Source organism: Panthera leo, chromosome E1, assembly GCF_018350215.1.
Source record: "Panthera leo isolate Ple1 chromosome E1, P.leo_Ple1_pat1.1, whole genome shotgun sequence".
Taxonomy (NCBI): domain Eukaryota; kingdom Metazoa; phylum Chordata; class Mammalia; order Carnivora; family Felidae; genus Panthera; species Panthera leo.
The window spans coordinates 60,111,964-60,128,925 of NC_056692.1; the positions used below are offsets into that span (position 1 = coordinate 60,111,964).

Genomic DNA, 16,962 nt, shown 5'->3' on the forward strand with positions numbered 1-16,962 from the left:
AGAGCTCAATCACAACCCTTGGCAACGCTGTAAGGGGAGAGCCCCCAACTCAGCTGCCGAGGCGCTCCCGAGGCTACGGGAACCGCGCGGCCGAGAAAGGCAATCCTTCAGAAGGAGGAGGAAACCAAGGAAAAGACTGCCCAAGGGCAGCGGGGGCTCCCCGCACTAGGTGGCTCCTGGCTGCGGGCGGCCAAGGCCCCCAGCACGGACCTGCGGAGAAAGGACACCTGGGATCCCCGTGCCCGCCCCGCGGCGGCGGAAATTCGTTGTCAGCCGCCGCGAGGCTTCCCCAGGTTCTCCCTGGCGGGGAAGGGGCTGGCGGGGCTGCCCGGGGGCCGGGACCGCCTCCCCGAATCGGACGGAGCCTGGCTCCAAGCGGCGGCCTTTTCTGGCCTTGATTCCCCCAGCGAGTAGAGGGCCCCCAGCCGGTCACCGTCCAGCCCCAGGTCCCCGGCCGCCACCAACGACCCTCTACGCCTGCGCGGTTCGCCGCCTAGTGGGTAATCTCGGGAAGGGAGCGCGAGGTGCGGCTAGAGTGTCCTCTCCTACTCGTTTGCCCGGCGGCTTCGTCGGCTAGAGCGTCGGTCCCCAACTCTCGCCCGTCGGGCCCGCGCGGCTAGAGCGCCCTCGCGCAGCTCGTATGCTCGGCGGCCTCGGCGGCTAGAGCGTCCTCACGCAGCTCGTATGCTCGGCGGCCCGGGCGGCTAGAGCGTCCTCCTCCTGGGGAGCCGCGTGTGACCTTCCCGCCCGCGGACCGATGCTGCCGGCGGCCGCTCGCCCCTTTTGGGGGCCGTGTCTCAGACGTCAGGGCGCTGCGCTCCGTCTCGCCAGGTACCACGGTCCGCCGAGGGCTGGCGGGGCGGCAGGGTCGGGGCCCTGGGCCGGCAACTGAGGGTGCAGGTTGGGGGCGGTGTCCGCGTGCGGCGGGCGGGATGCCACCCCCGACTCGGTGGGGCCCGGAGGCGGTGCGGGTCGCGGGGGTCCCCACTTGCCGGCCCCCTAACCACGCGTGCTGCGCAGAGTGCTAGGGGTGGTCCCAGATGACCTTGCTCAGGTCCCTGCCACTCTGCGGGCCTCAGTTTCCCCTACAGGCCTAGTGACGTTGGAGGTCTTCCGTCGATGGGCCCGGCGTTGTGCCGTCCGAGGGCCCCAGGTTCTGAAGGCCTTAGTGTAGCAAAATGCCGTCAGGCTACTGCCGTGCTCCCGTGGGTTGATAGAGAGTTTTCCGACACGGGAACTTAACGGTGTGGGTAGTCTGTCTGCAGATAATTGCGTGCATTTCTACGGCTCTTTGAAGTACTTAAGGTAGCTGGGAAATCCCCTTATTTGCGTGGACCCTGGAATCTGAGAACCCTGGGTTGGGACCTAGGAGCTAGAACCGCGCTCTTACCATCAACCTGTCTGGTCTGTGTCACTGGCCTGTGCCAGGCTGACAGCTTTGTTTGGGGGGCTAGGCAACAGGTGCCCCGTGTCTGCGCTGTGCGGCTGATGAGATGCAGCAGCCCTCGAATGGGGGAGGCCCTCGCCGGCGCACCCCTGGATAACGCCCCCAAGGAGTATCCCCCCAAGATCCAGCAGCTGGTCCAGGACATCGCCAGCCTCACGCTCTTGGAGATCTCAGATCTCAACGAGCTTCTGAAGGTACCACAGGCCCCGGCCTGTGTCTTGTTCCTGGTGTATTTGGGGTGTGTAGTAAATCGTCCAGAGTGTGCCCTCTGAATGTGAGGATCCTGCCAGGCTGTGTGTTTATCTTGGGTGTGATGGGCAGCTACTGAGATTGCTCTCTCCCCTCCCTGCAGAAAACCCTGAAGATCCAGGATGTTGGACTCATGCCAATGGGTGGCACAGTGCCTGGTGCTGCCCCTGCTGCAGCAGCCCCAGAGGTGAGCCCAGGCCAGGGTCCTGTGCCGAAAGGCCCCCGTCTTGCCTCGTGTCACATGGCCCGACGCCCAGATTTCTCTCATTGTCCCTTGTCTTGGCCCTGCATCAGTCAGCGCGCCCTGCAGACCTGTGTGTGCTGGCTGTGGGTTCCCCTGCAGCCCTGCCAAGGGTGTGCGGGTCCCTGCCCGCGTGGAGACCATGTTTTCGCGGGGGGAATTGACAATGAGTCAAAGGAGAAGAAAATTTTTGTTGAATAGCAGGACTTGAACTTAAGTGCTACGAGAAAAAAGTAGGGAAGAAGCTGAGGGGAGAGGAGGGTTATGATGTCAAGAAAGGCCCTAAAGCCGAGGAGATGTGAGGATACAGGAGGCAAGCTGCAAGGGGACTGCACGCGAGAGAGCCGTGGGGGCACGTCGGGCTGGAGCGGCGAGGTGGGGAGGCGCTGGACAGGCTGGAGTCTCTGTAAGGAAACAAGCAGACTTGAAGCCACACGTGAATTTGTTTTTTGTTTTCTAGGTTTTTTAGTTTGGTTGGGGGCTGTTGCAATTTTTACAAAAAGTTTCGAAGTTTTGTCTGCAACTGCAAATAATGCCCTGTGTATCTGTCTCCAGTCTCGATAATTAGTAAGGTTTTGATACTTAATTCATTTGTCCTTTGAAGCTTAAGGCAAATTTCTTTTTTTTTTTTTTGCTTCTTTTTTTTTTTCTTAACGTTTATTTATTTTGAGAGACAGAGACAGCACAAGTAGGGGAGGGGCAGAGAGAGAGGGAGACACAGGATCTGAAGCAGGCTCCAGGCTCTGAGCTGTCAGCACAGAGCCCGACGTGAGGCTCAAACCCACAAACCATGAGATCGTGATCTGAACCGAAGTCAGACACTTAACTGACTGAGCCACCCAGGTGCCCCTCGGGGCACATTTCTGATCTGTCCTTTCTTGGTGCACTCCAGCCCACATCTCTAAGAACGCAGGTACTGACGTAGCCAGGAGCCATTTGTACAACAAACGTAATTAGCGGTGGTTTTCTATCTCAGTCTATTTAGATTTAGCTAATGGTTCCAGACTTTACAACAGTTGGTTTACCCAAATCTATACGAGGTCTGTGAATTGCATTTGGTCATTGGGTGTCTGAAGTCTGGATCACCGTCCGCGGTCTCCTTTCCCTGGCCATCCATCCCCTACCAAGGAGACCAGGTCAGGGGTCCCGTAGAGTGCCCTCCCGGCTCCATATGTGTCTGTGGCTCCCCTGGCATCACATCCACTCCCCCACCTGCCACGAAGTGGTAGCTTTACAGACTCACCATGTTCAGCCTGAACGTTTGGGACAAGGAGAGAGAGTTACTCTGAAGTCTGTCATCTAAACTGGGACACTTCGGGGGGCGAAGGAACACTGTTAATAATAGGGCAGGTGCAAAGCAGGACAGCCCCAGGCTGCCGGGCCGCGTGCCCCCTGCTCTCCGCGGTGCTGTATCTTCACATGTGGTGGGAGAGGCTCTGTCAACCCCAGTCCTCCACTGGTCACCTGGGGATGGTGCAGCTGCAAATTTGTCCATGTGATTTGGGGCTCGCCCGAGGATGGGCCGAGCACTGTTGGTGTCACCCTGACCGGCCACAAGTGACTGTTTTTAAGGGACGAGGGAACCTGAGCGGGGTCGGGGTGGGGGGAGGTGGTTTCAGAACCGCCTCCGGAGAGATGGCAAGGTTTCCAGCGACGGAGCAGGTGTCGCCGAGGAGCACGTGAGGGAGGGGCCCCGGCGCTGACGAGGCGGACCAGTTTGTCCTGAGCCCAGCTGCCCGGCGCGGCCTCCCGCTGGAATGGCGGGCCTTGCTGTGCCATCTTGGCGACTTTGGGGCCACAGGACCGAATGTGCCTGCTTTACCCCATCCTTTCTCTTTCCCTCTCCCAGGAGGCAGAGGAAGACATCCCCAGACAGAAAGAGCGGACGCATTTCACCGTCCGCCTGACAGAGGCAAAGCCCGTGGACAAAGTGAGGCTGATCAAAGAAATCAAGAACTACATCCAGGGCATAAACCTCGTCCAGGTGAGCTCCGCGCTGCACAGCCCTCTGGCTGTTGCCGCTAACGTGCTAACGGTACTCAGACCGGCCCCTCCTACTGCAGGGTTTTTTGGGGCAACATGGGCCCCATTTCTGACTTTGCTCTCTGGCAGGCAAAGAAGCTGGTGGAGTCCCTGCCCCAGGAGATCAAAGCCAATGTCTCCAAGGCCGAGGCGGAGAAGATCAAGGCAGCCCTGGAGGCGGTGGGCGGCACCGTGGTTCTAGAATAGGCCAGCTCTGAGGACTGGTGGACTGGGGTCCCTGGGACCTGACCTGGGGGAGGCCCCCTCCTGCTCCAGCCCTGGCATCCGGGACCCGTGGTGGGAGCGGCTTCAGGGCAGAGCTCTGGCACTGGCTCTGCCATCTCTGCTCCGGGACAGACAAGGGACCTGCTGAGACGGGGGGGCAGCTCCTGTGTGAGCACCGGGGAGATGAACTCTGGAACGTACCAGAGGCAACGCGCGCCCCCTGGTGGCCACTGAGAAAAATACATTGTTTGGGCGCCGTGTGTGCAGTGGTGTGTCTGAGTCAGCGGCCAGTGGGCGGTGCGGGCTGGCTTGGAGCTCCTGCCCGCCAGGGAGGCCGCCCCGGGGGTGGCAGGGCTCGCTCCCTGCCGGGCACGTGGGGGTCGGCCAGCGTTCCTTGTGTCTTCTCTGTGCAGGGGCCTGACCTCGGAGGTCCGGCAGCAGCTCACGGAGGGGGGGACGGGGGGGGGGGGGTTGGGGCAGCACCCAGCTTGCCTGAGTGGTGGCAGCTGCCGCGAGGCTGATGTCAGATCGTGACCTGGGAGGTGGGCGTGGGGCACCGGTGCTGGTCTTCGGCAGGAAGCGTAGCACTGGCCTACAGACAGGCAGGAGGTGAGGCGTGTACCTGAGAACGGCCAGCCCCCGTGTCCCCTCCCTGGCCATGCTGGAAGAGTGGTCTGCAAGGACAGGGCTGCGGGCCCGGAAGGAGATGTTGCATCTGGGAGTGCCGGGCTCTGGGTACCCTGAGGACAGGTCTGGGGAGCTGGCATGTGCCCAGGTGGTCATGCCCAGCACCCGGATGCCACCTGTGGGCCCTCCCGGAGGACCCTGCTGGACCTCCTTGTAAGAAGGCTGCTCCCTGACCCAGAGAGCTCCACCGGCCAAACCTGTGGCCCGCACAGTCCCAGGGAGTTAATGATTCACCATCAGGAGGTCTCTGGGCGTGCCTTCCCTCAGCAGAGGTGACTCCTGGGCCACCTGAGGCGGGTATGACCGGTTGGGTATCCTGCTGGCCCAACTGCCCTTCCCAGGGGAAGGGAGGATCTAAAGTCAGGGATAGCCTTCAGCCTCGGCCTTGCACTGGTGGCCCGAGTCTGTGTGTGCTCTGAGCCCCTTTGTCTTTCCAAGGGACTTGTGGGTAATGATTAGGACTCTCCTCCCCTCCCCTCTTCCTGGGATGATGACACCCTCGCTGCGTCCCGGACGTGCTGGGGCTGACTGCTCAAAAGTGCAGTTGACCGTGTGCCTCGGGCCATACTCCTTTTGCTTCCCTGATGCTGAGTGTCACCTGGTGCCCCCCACCTGACCTCACAGTCCCTCATGGTCCTGCCCCCACCCCCCCCACCCCACCCCAGCTGTGGTCTCCACCTGCTGGTGCAGTTGGCCAAGTGTCTCAGACCTGGCAGTAGATGGGGTGTGCCCTGGGTCCCCGGAGGCCACTTGGCCTTGGCCCGTGGGCTCGACACCAGGAGGTAGGTCTGTGCATCCTGCGTTGGCTTGATGTTACTAGCACAGAACCTTGCGAGGTCCCGTCAGATCCTGGTAGGAATCCGCGTACCGCGTCTTCGTCCGGGCTGATGAAATGGTCACAGAGGACACGGCAGGGGGAGCTCTGAAGCTGACCCCTGGCTCCTGCCCGTTCCAGGAACCCTGGTGTCCACGTGGCCCCCGCATGGTGCCATCCTAGCTCCCTAAGCGCCATGCAGGAGCGCTCAGGAACGGACGTCCTCCAGAGACGAGGCCGGCAGCCTTGTTCTCGAGACCTCACCTGACCTCTGCATCTCAGAGCCCCTTGGATTTATGCAGAAGTCTTCATGATCCATTTGAGAATTTGGCTGGGGATCTTTTTGAGTTCCCCCTGGCCTACAGCTTGCAAAGTCCCACCTTTTTCCTTTTTTGGTTGCCAAATGATCCTGCATGGAAGTATTTTCCTTCGTAGTTCTTAGCTAGTGGGCCATCCCACTGCGCCACTGTCGATGTCCTCTGTGATGCCCTGAGGGTGGGAGCCATTGGTGTTGCAGCCCACAGACCGGGCCATCCCCAGGAGGTCTTTAATGGTTCCAGAGAGTTCTCTGGCTAAAGATCAGTGACGCATCTGTCAGGCAATGTTGACACTCTCATCAAAAGCGACATTGCCGCTGTGCTTAATATTTTTCTGCTTCTTTCTGTCTCCGCGGTTCCTTGAGGGCTTTGATGAGCAGGACAGAGGTGGAAGGTACCACTTCGATCTGGGCCTGTCCCGAATGGTCAGCTTCACTGTAACCCCCAGACCCTTCCAGTCACCGGTTGCCTTGGCGATGTCATCACCGCCCTATCTTGGAGACAGGCCAGTAGGGCTGAGCTTCGGGGCCAGGGCAGATGTAGCCCCGACTCCCCCACTGGCGCGCCTCAGGCCCACGATTTTGATTTCGTCTTGCTGGGGGTGGAACTTAGGCGGAAGGGTGGAGGCGGCCGCTGTCGGAGGAACTCGGACTGAGGACTCCTGAAGACAGTAGCACCTTCGCGCCCCTGAGCAGAAAGCCAAAAGCTAGACCCCTCATTTCTTAAGAGGGCGCCCCACACTCCACGCACTTACCATTTTCCAGGATTCCTCCGCACTTCCGGGGCTTCTCCAGTTCTAGGCGGGGCTTCGCAGATCGCTCGTGCTGTGTCTCATGTTCTGGGCGGCCCACCATCTGCACACAGCAAGCGCTGGCCCCTTGGCCCCTCACCCTCTGGGCTGCCCTGCTCCACGCCACTGATGTGTTTGCTTAGGCAGGAGATGATAACATTGCCCTCGGGTGATCCAGGATTCCAACATCTCGATTTATCCTGAATGAGACCGGTGCAGGGGCAGGTTTTGTGCTGGCCTGGGTCTCAGAGAGGGAGTGGGCTCAAAGGTGCTCCTACTTCCCATAGGACCCTGGACAAGGAGGCCCCTCCTCTGCAGCCTACCAGTTCCATCTGGTAGCCCTGTTTTGTTTTTTTTTTTTAAAAAAACAAAGGGCCAGCTCAGCTGTGAAAGCCATCTCGCTGTTTGGTGACACATTTTCCCATTTCCTTACGGAGCTGTGTCTCGCATCCTCTCTGGTTTCTTTTCTTTCCGTCTCTTTGATGGAATTGTTTCTCCTGATTTAATTGTCAGATTGTTTATTGCTGTTGCATAGAAATACAATTGAATTTTTGTTTAAGTAAGCTCTATGCGCAACGTGGGGCTTGAGCTCACGACCCTGAGATCGAGTCACATGCTCTTCCGCCTGAGCCAGCCAGGCGCCCCCTCTCTGGTTTCTTCTGGAGAATCGCTGCGACCCTTCCGACCCTTCCCTTCTGGCACCGGGTCCCACTGGCCTGTGTTTTCATCCAGATGAAACACAGGCCCCCCCCCCGCTTAAGAAAAAGCTGGATGCCGGATGTCTGTGTGGCCGACGCTCCCTCCACCTCCCCAGTCCACAGCATTTCTGGGCTGTTCACTTCCCCAGATGATGACCTCAGGGTCAGAAGCCTCCTAGCCTTCTGGAAGGCAGTCTCCTTAGTCTTCAGGTGGCCACTTGAAGCAAATAGGTTTGCTGGCCCATCTTACGCCTCTGACACGGCGAGATAACTGCTGGGCGCTCGGAGGCCAGCTGGACTTGTTATTCAGGGTTCTCAGCAGGTGCGGGGAACCCCCGGGTCCATGTGGCCCCAGGGATTCCAATTTCCATCTTGCCCAGCAGGTGTGTCTTTGTCCAGCACTTGCACCTGCTGTTTGCTGGATGGTGAGATGAGAGTGGGAACGTGTGCACAGGTGTGTTTCTCATGGGGACAGGCAGCCAGCCTCCTGATTGCCACTTCCCAGGAGCCTGAACCCCCATGGCTCAGAACTTTGTCCCCTTGTCCTCCTCCGGGATGGCTGCCTGGGGCTGTCTGGTCAGAGCAGACCTGAGGCTGGCCTTGGCTGGGAGCTCCGGAGAGTGGATTGTCTTCTGCCCCTAGTTTTCATGTAATTCGCAGGTTGGCTCCAAGAAGGTTTTGTGCCACCTCTTTTGGGCGCACGTGTCCCAGGGCTGACCCCAGGGCCTGTGTGGCTGCCTTGGGACACAGGGTGCAAGGTCAGGGCCTCGGCTGGGGCGGGGTGTTTGCAGGAGGCCGGGCTCCGGGAGTGGCGGGGACTGGCCGAGCGCCGAGGCCACTCCTCAGCCGTGACCTTCGGAGACCTGCCCCAGGCGTGGGGGTGGCCCTGGGGAAGCCGGAGCAGGGCGGGGGAAGGACGCCCGGTTCTCGGGGAGAGTGGAGCAGCCCACTCAGCAAGCTCCCGGGGGTCCGCGCGGCCGCGCCCGATCCCCTTCCCTCTCCCGCCGCCTGCGGCACACGGGGAGGCGGCTCGGTGGAGCCCTTTCCGCGGGCCAGCCCGAGCGCGGCCGCTTTAAGGCGCGGGGCCCGCCCCCCCCCGGCTCGAGGCGGGGTCGCGGTGGCCCCGCCCCCAGAAGTGGTCCCGCCCCCAGGGCCGCGCGGGCGCATTGGCTGCGCGGCGCGCGGGTGGCGAACGGTGCTTTGAACTCGGAGCGGACGGCTACGCGGGCCGGGGTCCGGGACTGGGGTCGGGGTCCGATCGGGGCCTGGGCCTGAGCCGGGGTCTGGGCGGCGCGAACCGGGGCCGGCAGCCGGCGCTCCTGGGCGTCCGCGGCGCGAGCCATGGCGGCCGAGGCGCGCGTGTCGCGCTGGTACTTCGGGGGGCTGGCCTCGTGCGGGGCCGCCTGCTGCACGCACCCGCTGGACCTGCTCAAGGTGAGGTTGGCGCGGGCCGGGCGGGGGCGGGCGACGAGCGCTAACGGGCCGGGGCGGTGGGGGTGGGGGTGGGGCGAGGGGGCCCGCCCAAGCTCTGGGCGCCGACCAGCCTGGCGCTGCGCTGCCCGGGAGGGCCTCGGACTTGTGTCGGCCTTGGCGCCGGGCCTGAGGGGCATCGGTTCACCGCCCCCGCCGGAGACCCTGCCCACTCCCGGATGGAGGCGCCCCGTTTTCGTAGCTCACGGGCCGCGGTTCCCCCATACTACCTGTGTGACCTTGGGCTAGTCACTTGGCCTCTCTGAGCCAGTTTCCACCCCTCACTTTTGAGCACAGTTCTGCCTGGTTGCAAGTTGAGGGGGTGGTTCTGTGAGGCGCACAGAAGTTGGCATCTAGAGACGAGCCAGGGCTCCAGCACACCCAGGGCCCAGGTGGCCTCCCTGCCTGGTGGGGACCCAGCACACAGTGAGGGAGTGCGGACTGCAGGTGGCTGCTTCCTCCTGGACCGGGTGGGCACCTGGAAGCCAGGGACCCTGCGCCCACGCAGGTCCTGCCCGGGGAGGGTGAGCAAGAGGCATTCATGCCCACTTCACTTCTTGTAGAAAACACGCTTATGAGGCAGTAGGAGACAGAAGTTCTGTTGTCTCCCAGAGCCGGCGGGGGGTGTTTTCTGCCCCTTTCTCCCTGCAAAGAACAAAGAAGAAAGGGCCAGTGATGCAAAGCATAGCCTGCCCAGGAGGCCCTGCCCCGGGGAACCTGGCCTGGGGTCACATGGACTGGTGGGCAAGGGACAGCAGCCCAGCCACCTCCTTCCCTGCCCCCACCCAGAGCAGCCTGATCCCCACACTGACCCTCTGGGAGCGACTGGCACGGGGGCCCTGTTGACCCAAACCTCAGCCTCACTTGCAGCCCGGCCAGGCCCCCACGCTGCGTTCCACCTAAGGTATTTTCCTTCCAGCGACTTTTTTGCTGAATGAAGGAAATTGACTTCTCTGGTAAAAATGCACCCCCTCCCCAGTCAAGGCAGCATTAGCAGATGGGGAGGGGGGCTGAGAAGCTGGTGGCCCCTGGGCTTCTCCTGGGAGAGACCTGCATGGCTCCTAGTAGTCCCCAGGGCCTGAGCGCTGCCAGAAGGAGCAGGGCCAAGTCAAGGCTGCTCTGACCACCAGAGAGAGGGGAGGCAAGATCCCCTCCTTGTGTTTAATTTTGCTTTCCCCATGTCCCCTCCCCCGTCCCCACCGTGGGGCCCAGGAGGGTTAGGCTCTCATCCGATTGTGAGTGGACACAGCTCCCAGGGGCCCTTGGAGCCCTCACAGGCAGCCTACAGTCATTTGTACCTGTCCACAGGCCCCGTGCCTGCCCCCCAGGTGCTGTTTTGCCACAGAATCCTGCAGGGGGAGGAGGTCGAGAGAGGCAGGCAGCCACAGGACCGGGGCCACTGTTTGGCCCCTGCTGGGGAGCAGCAGGCAGTGTGGACAGCCACGGAGGCCAGCCTCAAGGGGAGGCCCTGGCTGAGGCTGTTGCCTCTTGGCCCTGTGGTCACTGGAGAAATTATTTTATAGCTCGCTGATCTCTCCCTTTGCCCCTGTGCCCTGGCTCAGTCCTCAAGGCTGCTTCTCGCCTGGACGAGGGCTGCTTCCTGCATGGCCACGTTGCCCCCAGGCCCAGTGCTCTCTGTCCTATCCAGCTCGGCTGATGTGGCTGTGCTGAGCACGAAGCCCTCTCCACCCCAACCCACCTTTGCCCCACCACCAGAGCCCCTGGGCAGCGACAGAGTGGGAAGGGAAGGGTCCATCCACTGAGCTACTTGGTGCTCACAGCACACCGAGGAAACTGAAGCAGGAGGGTCGGTAACCTGCCCAGCAGGCCCAGCCAGAACATCACTGAGGCTGGACAGACTCCGGGGTGGCCGTGCTCTGGCCCTCCCAGAAGTGTCTTTCCCCTTCTCCCCCGCTGAACTCCCACCACCTCTTCCCAGCCCACCGGACTGTCTCTGAGTCTCCATGACTCTTGGTCCCTCTTGAGAAGTGGCATAGCTAAGAAATGGGGACCTGCAGTCAGCTGGTGGGTGTCTGCATGGTGCCTCGGTGTCCTCATCTGTAAAATGGGACTGCCAACCGCCATCCCAGCGGCAGGTGCCATGAGGACTCAGACACATATGTGGAGTATTTCTCACGGGCCTGGCGGGCTCACGTGTCAGCTGGTATTGTCATTTGTCGATGAAGAGTGTGGGATCGAGGCTGGGGCCAGGTGTGGGCGTGGCGTCCCATCTCTACACCCCAGCTGGATGCCCTTAGGACAGCTCTCTGCCTCCTCGTGCCTCAGTTTCCCGTCTCTAAACTGGGGCGCTGGTAATAGTCGGCCCGTGGGGTCTTCATGAGGACGTAAAGCGCTAGATGGTGGGAAAGGGCTCAGAGCAGAGCCGGCCTGGGTGGGCCCTGGGGCAGGGGCCCTGTTCTGAGCAGCCGTGCCCCCGACAGGTACATCTGCAGACGCAGCAGGAGGTGAAGCTGCGCATGACCGGCATGGCGCTGCAGGTGGTGCGCTCCGACGGCGTCCTGGCGCTCTACAACGGCCTCAGCGCCTCCCTGTGCAGACAGGTGCCCCTGGGGGCCCCCCTCCCAGGACGCCGGGTGGGCAGGACGCATGGCCGGGGCACTTCCGCCTCCCAGCCAGGGGCTTCCTTAGGTCCTGGCCCCAGAGCCCAGGCAGGTCGAAGGGAAGGCTGGCGCCCCCCAGGCCTGGACTCGGACACAGCCACGCCTCCTCGCCAGGGGTGCCCTGTGGGCCCGGAAGTGACTTCTCCTCTTCACGGTGGTTGGGAGAAAGGAACCACGGGGCCCAGGGGCGGCAACCCCCAGATGGCACAGGGTGCCGTGGGATCGGGTGTGCTCTGCCTCCTACGGGGCTCAAGACCCTCCTTTACAGGTGGGGAAGCTGAGCCCAGGGAGGGAAAGACAGAGGAAAGGGCAGGACTCTGGACTCCGCCAGCCCCAGATTTGCACATTGTCTCAGCCACTTGCTGACCGTGTGGCTTCGAGAGAGTCCCTATATCCCCATGGCCCATTTGGTGATGACTGTGCACCTGGGGGGAGGGGGGGAGGCCCGACAGGTGTCACATGCCCAGCAGGGTCCCTCCACCTGCACCCTCTGAGCTGGGCCCCTTTTCCCCAGATGACTTACTCCCTGACTCGGTTTGCCATCTATGAGTCCGTGCGGGACCATGTGACCACGGGCAGCCAGGGACCCCTGCCTTTCTACAAGAAGGTGTTGCTGGGTTCCATCAGCGGTGAGCTGCCAGCTGGGCTGGGCTGGGGGGATGGGAGGGCATGCGGGCATCGCCAGTCGCCGCATGCTGGCTCTGGGGTCTGTCGCCCCAGGTTGCATCGGAGGCTTCGTGGGGACCCCTGCAGATATGGTCAACGTCAGGTCAGTGTGCCCACCCACCCAGGTCGGGGTCTTCCCTGTCCCCTGACGGGACCGCGGTGTGTTCTGCTCGGAAAGAGCTGCTCACGCCTTGGGGTCCTGGGCGCTGGGGGGGCGGGCCGGGGCGGGCCCAGCTGCTCACTGCCAGGGTGAGCCCTGGAGCCCGCTGACCTCCGTGCGGGGCGTGTGAGGCGCCCCCTGAGCCGGCGCCCCCCGTTCCAGGATGCAGAACGACGTGAAGCTGGAGCCCAGTCAGCGCCGAAAGTGAGTAGCAAGGCCGAGGTCAGCCCCTGGGGCTTCCTGGCGGGTGTGGGGGGCCATGCAGGCGCCAGCGTGGGCCCCAGTGGGTCGTGCTGCCTCTGGCGTCAGCTGGAGTGAGCAGAGGCGGCTGACAGCTTTGGGAAACCCGCACCGGGCACGGCCGTCCTGGGTCAGAAGGCCTCTGGCTGCTTTCTTCGGGGGGGAGTCTGGGATGGTGGCTGGGCTCCCAGGGCCCCCGAGGCCTGGGCCTTGTGCTTGTTCACAGGGAGGATGGTTTAGAAGTTTGAGTCTGGGCCTTCAAACAGGTTTGGAAGCTCGGATTTTTTTTTTTTTTTTTTTAACGGTAAAAATCTTATTTTCCATGAAGTTTAAGTTCCTGTTAACTCCAAGGCTGCCTATGGTTTGCTGTCCTAGCTAAGTGCAGACACGGGCTACACTCAGCTGAGCAGTGAAATGGGGCTCCAGGCAAGCCCGTTGTCCTCTCTGTGGCCAGACTGTGAGCCAAGGGAACGGGGTGGAAGGAGTTCAGGCAGGCCCCCTCCTCACCCTCGGCAACAGCGGGCAGACAAAACCAGCCCCAGAGCAAGGGTTTTCTGGTGGTAGTTGGGAGATCTTCAGGCTCCTTTGTCCCCTGACTCCTGTGAGAGCTGCATGGCTCTCCCCAGGGAGGACCCTCCCTCGGGGGCTGGCGGTCAGGGAGAGCCTCACGGCGTCCATTCTGTATCCCTGGCAGCTACGCCCATGCCTTGGATGGCTTGTACCGCGTGGCCCGAGAAGGTAAGAAGAGGGGGTCCAAGGAGGCCGAGGGTGTGGGGAGCGTCGTGCAGGACCTGGGGGGGGGCCTCACCTCCTTCCTCCGGCATGGGGGGCGTGTGCGGGACCTGGGCGGGCCTGAGGGATCGGGCTGGGCTGGGCGCCTCACCTCCTTTCTCCGGCAGAGGGTCTGAAGAAGCTGTTCTCTGGCGCGAGCATGGCGGCCAGTCGCGGGATGTTCGTCACCGTGGGCCAGGTGGGGCTTCTGCTGGCCCTGGGGTTCGGTCAGCCCAGGTGGTGTCACTGTGGGCCCCCATCCGCTTTCCCCAGAGCTGGGGGCCCTCCTCCAGGCCCTGATTGCCCCTGCACGCCCACAGCTGTCCTGCTACGATCAGGCCAAGCAGCTGGTCCTCAGCACCGGGTACCTGGCCGACAACATCTTCACTCACTTTGTCGCCAGCTTCATCGCGGTGAGTGCTGGGTTCGCGGAGGTGGTGGGGGTCCCTCACCAGCCTTGGGAGCTGAGGGTACCCAGGGTGAGGCCCGAGCCCAGAAAGCAGGAGGCTTGGGGCGAGTCTGGGGGTGTCCCTCCGGGTTGTGTGAGTGGGCACCGAGGCCCTGGGGAGGGAGGAGCTCACGGATCCCCTGCTGCCGAAGCCAGGACAGTCCCTGGTTGGTTCCTGGTGTCCCTCGGGATGCATCCGGGGATCCGGGCCGGGGGCTGTGAGGGGAGAGGGAGGGTGCTTGCGCACTCTGCCTGGCAGGCCCGTTGGCGATAAGCGCCCCCACCTCACCCCACCCCACCCAGGGTGGATGTGCCACGGTCCTGTGTCAGCCCCTCGACGTCCTGAAGACCCGCCTGATGAACTCCAAGGGCGAGTACAAGGTGAATGGGGGCTGCAGGCACCACCCCCTCCCGAGTACAGACCCGCGGGCCCAGGGGTGGCGGGGAGGGAGGGAGTCCCCATGCTGCCACTTGACGCTCCGTGGCTGGATGAGCCCCGTCCTGGCAGGTGGATGAGGCCCTTCCCTCCGTGACTGTGTCCTCTCAGTTGTCCTCCCCGGCTGGCCCTGGGGCAGCGGTCGGCACTGTGTGCATTTTTAAAGATTTTATTTTATTTTTTTTGAGTAGGTTCCATGCCCGACATGGGGGTTGATCTCACGACCCTGAGATCAGGAGTCGCAGGCTCTACCCATGGAGCCCGCCAGGCACCCCCTGTATGTGTTTTTAAATCCGATTCCTTGGTGCGTTCACAGAGGCAGCCGGTTCACTGTAGTCCATGAACTTTCGGGAAGTGCCCGGGGCAGACCCACAGCGCACGCCGCGGCTCCCCAGTCATTACGGTGCCCTGCTTCGTGCCTGCCCTGCCGCGTGAACAGTCCCCCACGCGCTGTGGGGGCCCGGCGGGTCGCCTGCCCTGGCTCTGGTTTTGCTGTGTCAGCAGACGGGGTGGCCGTTCACCCCCCCCAACCCCCGCCCCCCGCACTCGCCTCCAGCTGTCGTTACCTTTGACCGGCCCTGCTCTCTGCACAGGGCCGCTGGCTGGTGCTGAGGGTGGGAGGGGGGTTGATTCGTGCCTTTCAAGCCAAAAGCAGCCTTTCTTTTATTGCTTTGCTTTGTTCTGTGTTTTCTGCAGGGTGTCTTTCACTGCGCTGTAGAGACAGCAAAGCTCGGGCCGCTGGCCTTTTACAAGGTTGGGCAGGGCTGAGGCGGCAGGGCTGGGGCAGGGCTGGGGTGGCAGGGCTGGGGGTCCCTCTGGGGTCTTCTGACTCCCTGCTTCCCCTTTCCCCGCCCAGGGCCTCGTGCCTGCAGGCATCCGCCTCATGCCGCACACCGTGCTCACGTTTGTCTTCCTGGAACAGCTTCGCAAACACTTTGGCCTCAAAGTGCTTTCCTGACGGGGCCAAGGAGTGGGCTGAGCCAGGGCCAGCCCCCAGCGCCAGGCTCTTCCAGGGTCTGGGAGGGCCGTGGGCGAGCGCTGCCCTGAGCCCAGCATCTGCCCCGGCGCGCCCCGGCCTCCCTGGCCCCAGACCCCACCCTGTCCTTTCCCAGCAGGCTCATTCCAGTGACCTTCGCCCCCTCCATCTCCTACCTGCCCGCCCCAGCCTGTCCCCTGCACACTGCTGACTCACTCAGAGGGGAGGTATCCAGGCCCCGGGTCCGGTTTTCTCTCCTCCCTGGGTAGCTGGTTAACACTGGAGGCGGGAAAGCTGGGCTGGGGCTTCTAGGGTCTGGGGTCCCCTGCCCCTTCTCCTTTGGCCCCTGAGGTTTCTTCATTTCATCGAGCAGCCGCCTGGGGCCCTCAACACCATCTTCCAGCAGCTTCCATGGAGGACCTGGGGGGCAGAGTAGTGGGGCGCAGACCCCCTGCAGTGCTTTACCAAATTGTGTGTGTGCACATGCACTTTTATCCGTGGAGAGGGACCACCGCTTTTCCGAAGTTCTCGAAGGCAGCCACGCTCTGGCAGTTCCAGGCCAGTGGGCAGATGGCACCGTGCAGAAACCACGTGCCCAGGAGGGAGGTGACTACATGGCCCGTGGGCACCAGGTCCAGCCAGCCCCCAGTTGCTTTCACAAGTGGTTTCGCCAGAACCTCAGAGCCAGGAGGTCCTGCTGCCTTCAGGGAGCGTGTGGTGTCGTGCACAGGGTCCGCGCCTCCCCCTGCTCCCTGCACAGCCCCCTCTGCGCAGTGTCCCTCAGGGGCCCTCTCTGTGTGGACGGCAGCTGTCCGCGAGGCCCCCCGCAGCCGAGACCCAGATGTCAGCACCTGGGTTCTGTCCAAGCAGCCTGTCCTCCCGCAAGTGGGCCGGGGCCACGTCCATCTGCCTCCCCAGGACCCCCGGGTACTGCACCCCCACCACAGCAAGGGGTGTTCCGCAGGGACACTAATAAAGGACCGTGAAGTGCTCTGAGTCTGGCCTCCAGGGCAACAGACCCACTCTGCACCCTCCAAGGAGGGGTCTCCAGTGTCCGGGGCGGTGGGGGAGGCAGGGGCAAGGCTGAGGGCCCAGGGTGGGAAAGAAGTCCCTGGATACCTTGGGGCAGCCTGCGGGCAAAGGAATTGGGGGACACTGGGCTGAGCAGCCCAAAACCGGGGAAGGAGAGGGAAAGGGTGTGCAAGTTGGAGGTCTGGTCAGCGTTGAGTTTCCGGATCCAAGTTACCATGGACCCCCAGGGTTTCCCCTTTTCAGCAGGCACCTGAGCGCCATGGTTTGAGGGTCCCCTGTTGGGCCGGCCGGCTGCCCTGGGAGCCCCACCCCGCTTTGGCTGTGGAGGAGCCCCTGGAGTCGGAGTCCTGGGCTCTTGGGCACTGCCCGGTTGTCTGGCAAGCCCAGAAAGGGGCTGGGGAGACCCTGGCTCTCGAAGACTGCAGACCTTCGGGCAGACGGGCTGGGGCAGGAGCTGGTGTGAGTACCACCTGAGGCCTTGAAGTGTTCCAGGACCTGTGGGCGCCGCCCCGGGGGCCACCTGCTCACCAGAGACTGACAGGTGGTCTGCTGGCAGCTCGTCCAGACATAAGGACCTCCGACACCGTCCTGGAGCATTTCGAGTGTATAAAAAATCAGTGGTGAGGGTCGCCCAGCTCTGCAAATGTACTAA

General features: G+C 62.6%; 2 protein-coding genes across 4 annotated transcripts; both read left to right on the top strand.

Annotated features, from left to right (window-relative positions):
- The first annotated feature begins 313 nt into the window (after positions 1-313).
- Positions 314-4,444, top strand: MRPL12 (mitochondrial ribosomal protein L12). The gene is made up of 5 exons (XM_042914945.1): positions 314-831; positions 1,455-1,641; positions 1,800-1,883; positions 3,787-3,921; positions 4,050-4,444. Exons 1-5 carry the CDS (start codon positions 758-760, stop codon positions 4,164-4,166), a joined length of 597 nt encoding a protein of 198 aa, XP_042770879.1. The 5' UTR covers positions 314-757; the 3' UTR covers positions 4,167-4,444.
- Positions 4,445-8,668: 4,224 nt separating this feature from the next.
- SLC25A10 (solute carrier family 25 member 10) lies at positions 8,669-16,274 on the top strand. 3 transcript variants are annotated; one of them, XM_042916184.1, is made up of 11 exons: positions 8,674-8,924; positions 11,402-11,521; positions 12,096-12,210; positions 12,302-12,350; positions 12,570-12,611; positions 13,342-13,385; positions 13,547-13,617; positions 13,739-13,831; positions 14,170-14,247; positions 14,999-15,055; positions 15,159-16,274. In XM_042916184.1, the coding sequence occupies exons 1-11, from the start codon at positions 8,832-8,834 to the stop codon at positions 15,258-15,260; spliced, it is 864 nt and encodes a 287-aa protein (XP_042772118.1). In that variant the 5' UTR covers positions 8,674-8,831; the 3' UTR covers positions 15,261-16,274. The 3 variants fall into 3 exon arrangements, with proteins under 3 accessions (XP_042772119.1, XP_042772118.1, XP_042772120.1); XM_042916186.1 differs by lacking the exon at positions 8,674-8,924 and adding an exon at positions 8,995-9,484; XM_042916185.1 differs by lacking the exons at positions 14,999-15,055; positions 15,159-16,274 and adding an exon at positions 14,494-14,945 and having other exon boundaries at positions 8,669-8,924.
- Positions 16,275-16,962: the final 688 nt, after the last annotated feature.

Bases quoted from the DNA above. Each gene is read 5' to 3' on its own strand.
- MRPL12 (XM_042914945.1), top strand. From the start codon at position 758: ATGCTGCCGGCGGCCGCTCGCCCCTTTTGGGGGCCGTGTCTCAGACGT. The intron at 832-1,454 runs GTACCACGGTCC...TTGGGGGGCTAG, and splicing joins GCTGCGCTCCGTCTCGCCAG to GCAACAGGTGCCCCGTGTCT. The intron at 1,642-1,799 runs GTACCACAGGCC...CCCTCCCTGCAG, and splicing joins ATCTCAACGAGCTTCTGAAG to AAAACCCTGAAGATCCAGGA.
- SLC25A10 (XM_042916184.1), top strand. From the start codon at position 8,832: ATGGCGGCCGAGGCGCGCGTGTCGCGCTGGTACTTCGGGGGGCTGGCC. The intron at 8,925-11,401 runs GTGAGGTTGGCG...TGCCCCCGACAG, and splicing joins ACCCGCTGGACCTGCTCAAG to GTACATCTGCAGACGCAGCA. The intron at 12,351-12,569 runs GTCAGTGTGCCC...CCCCCGTTCCAG, and splicing joins GCAGATATGGTCAACGTCAG to GATGCAGAACGACGTGAAGC.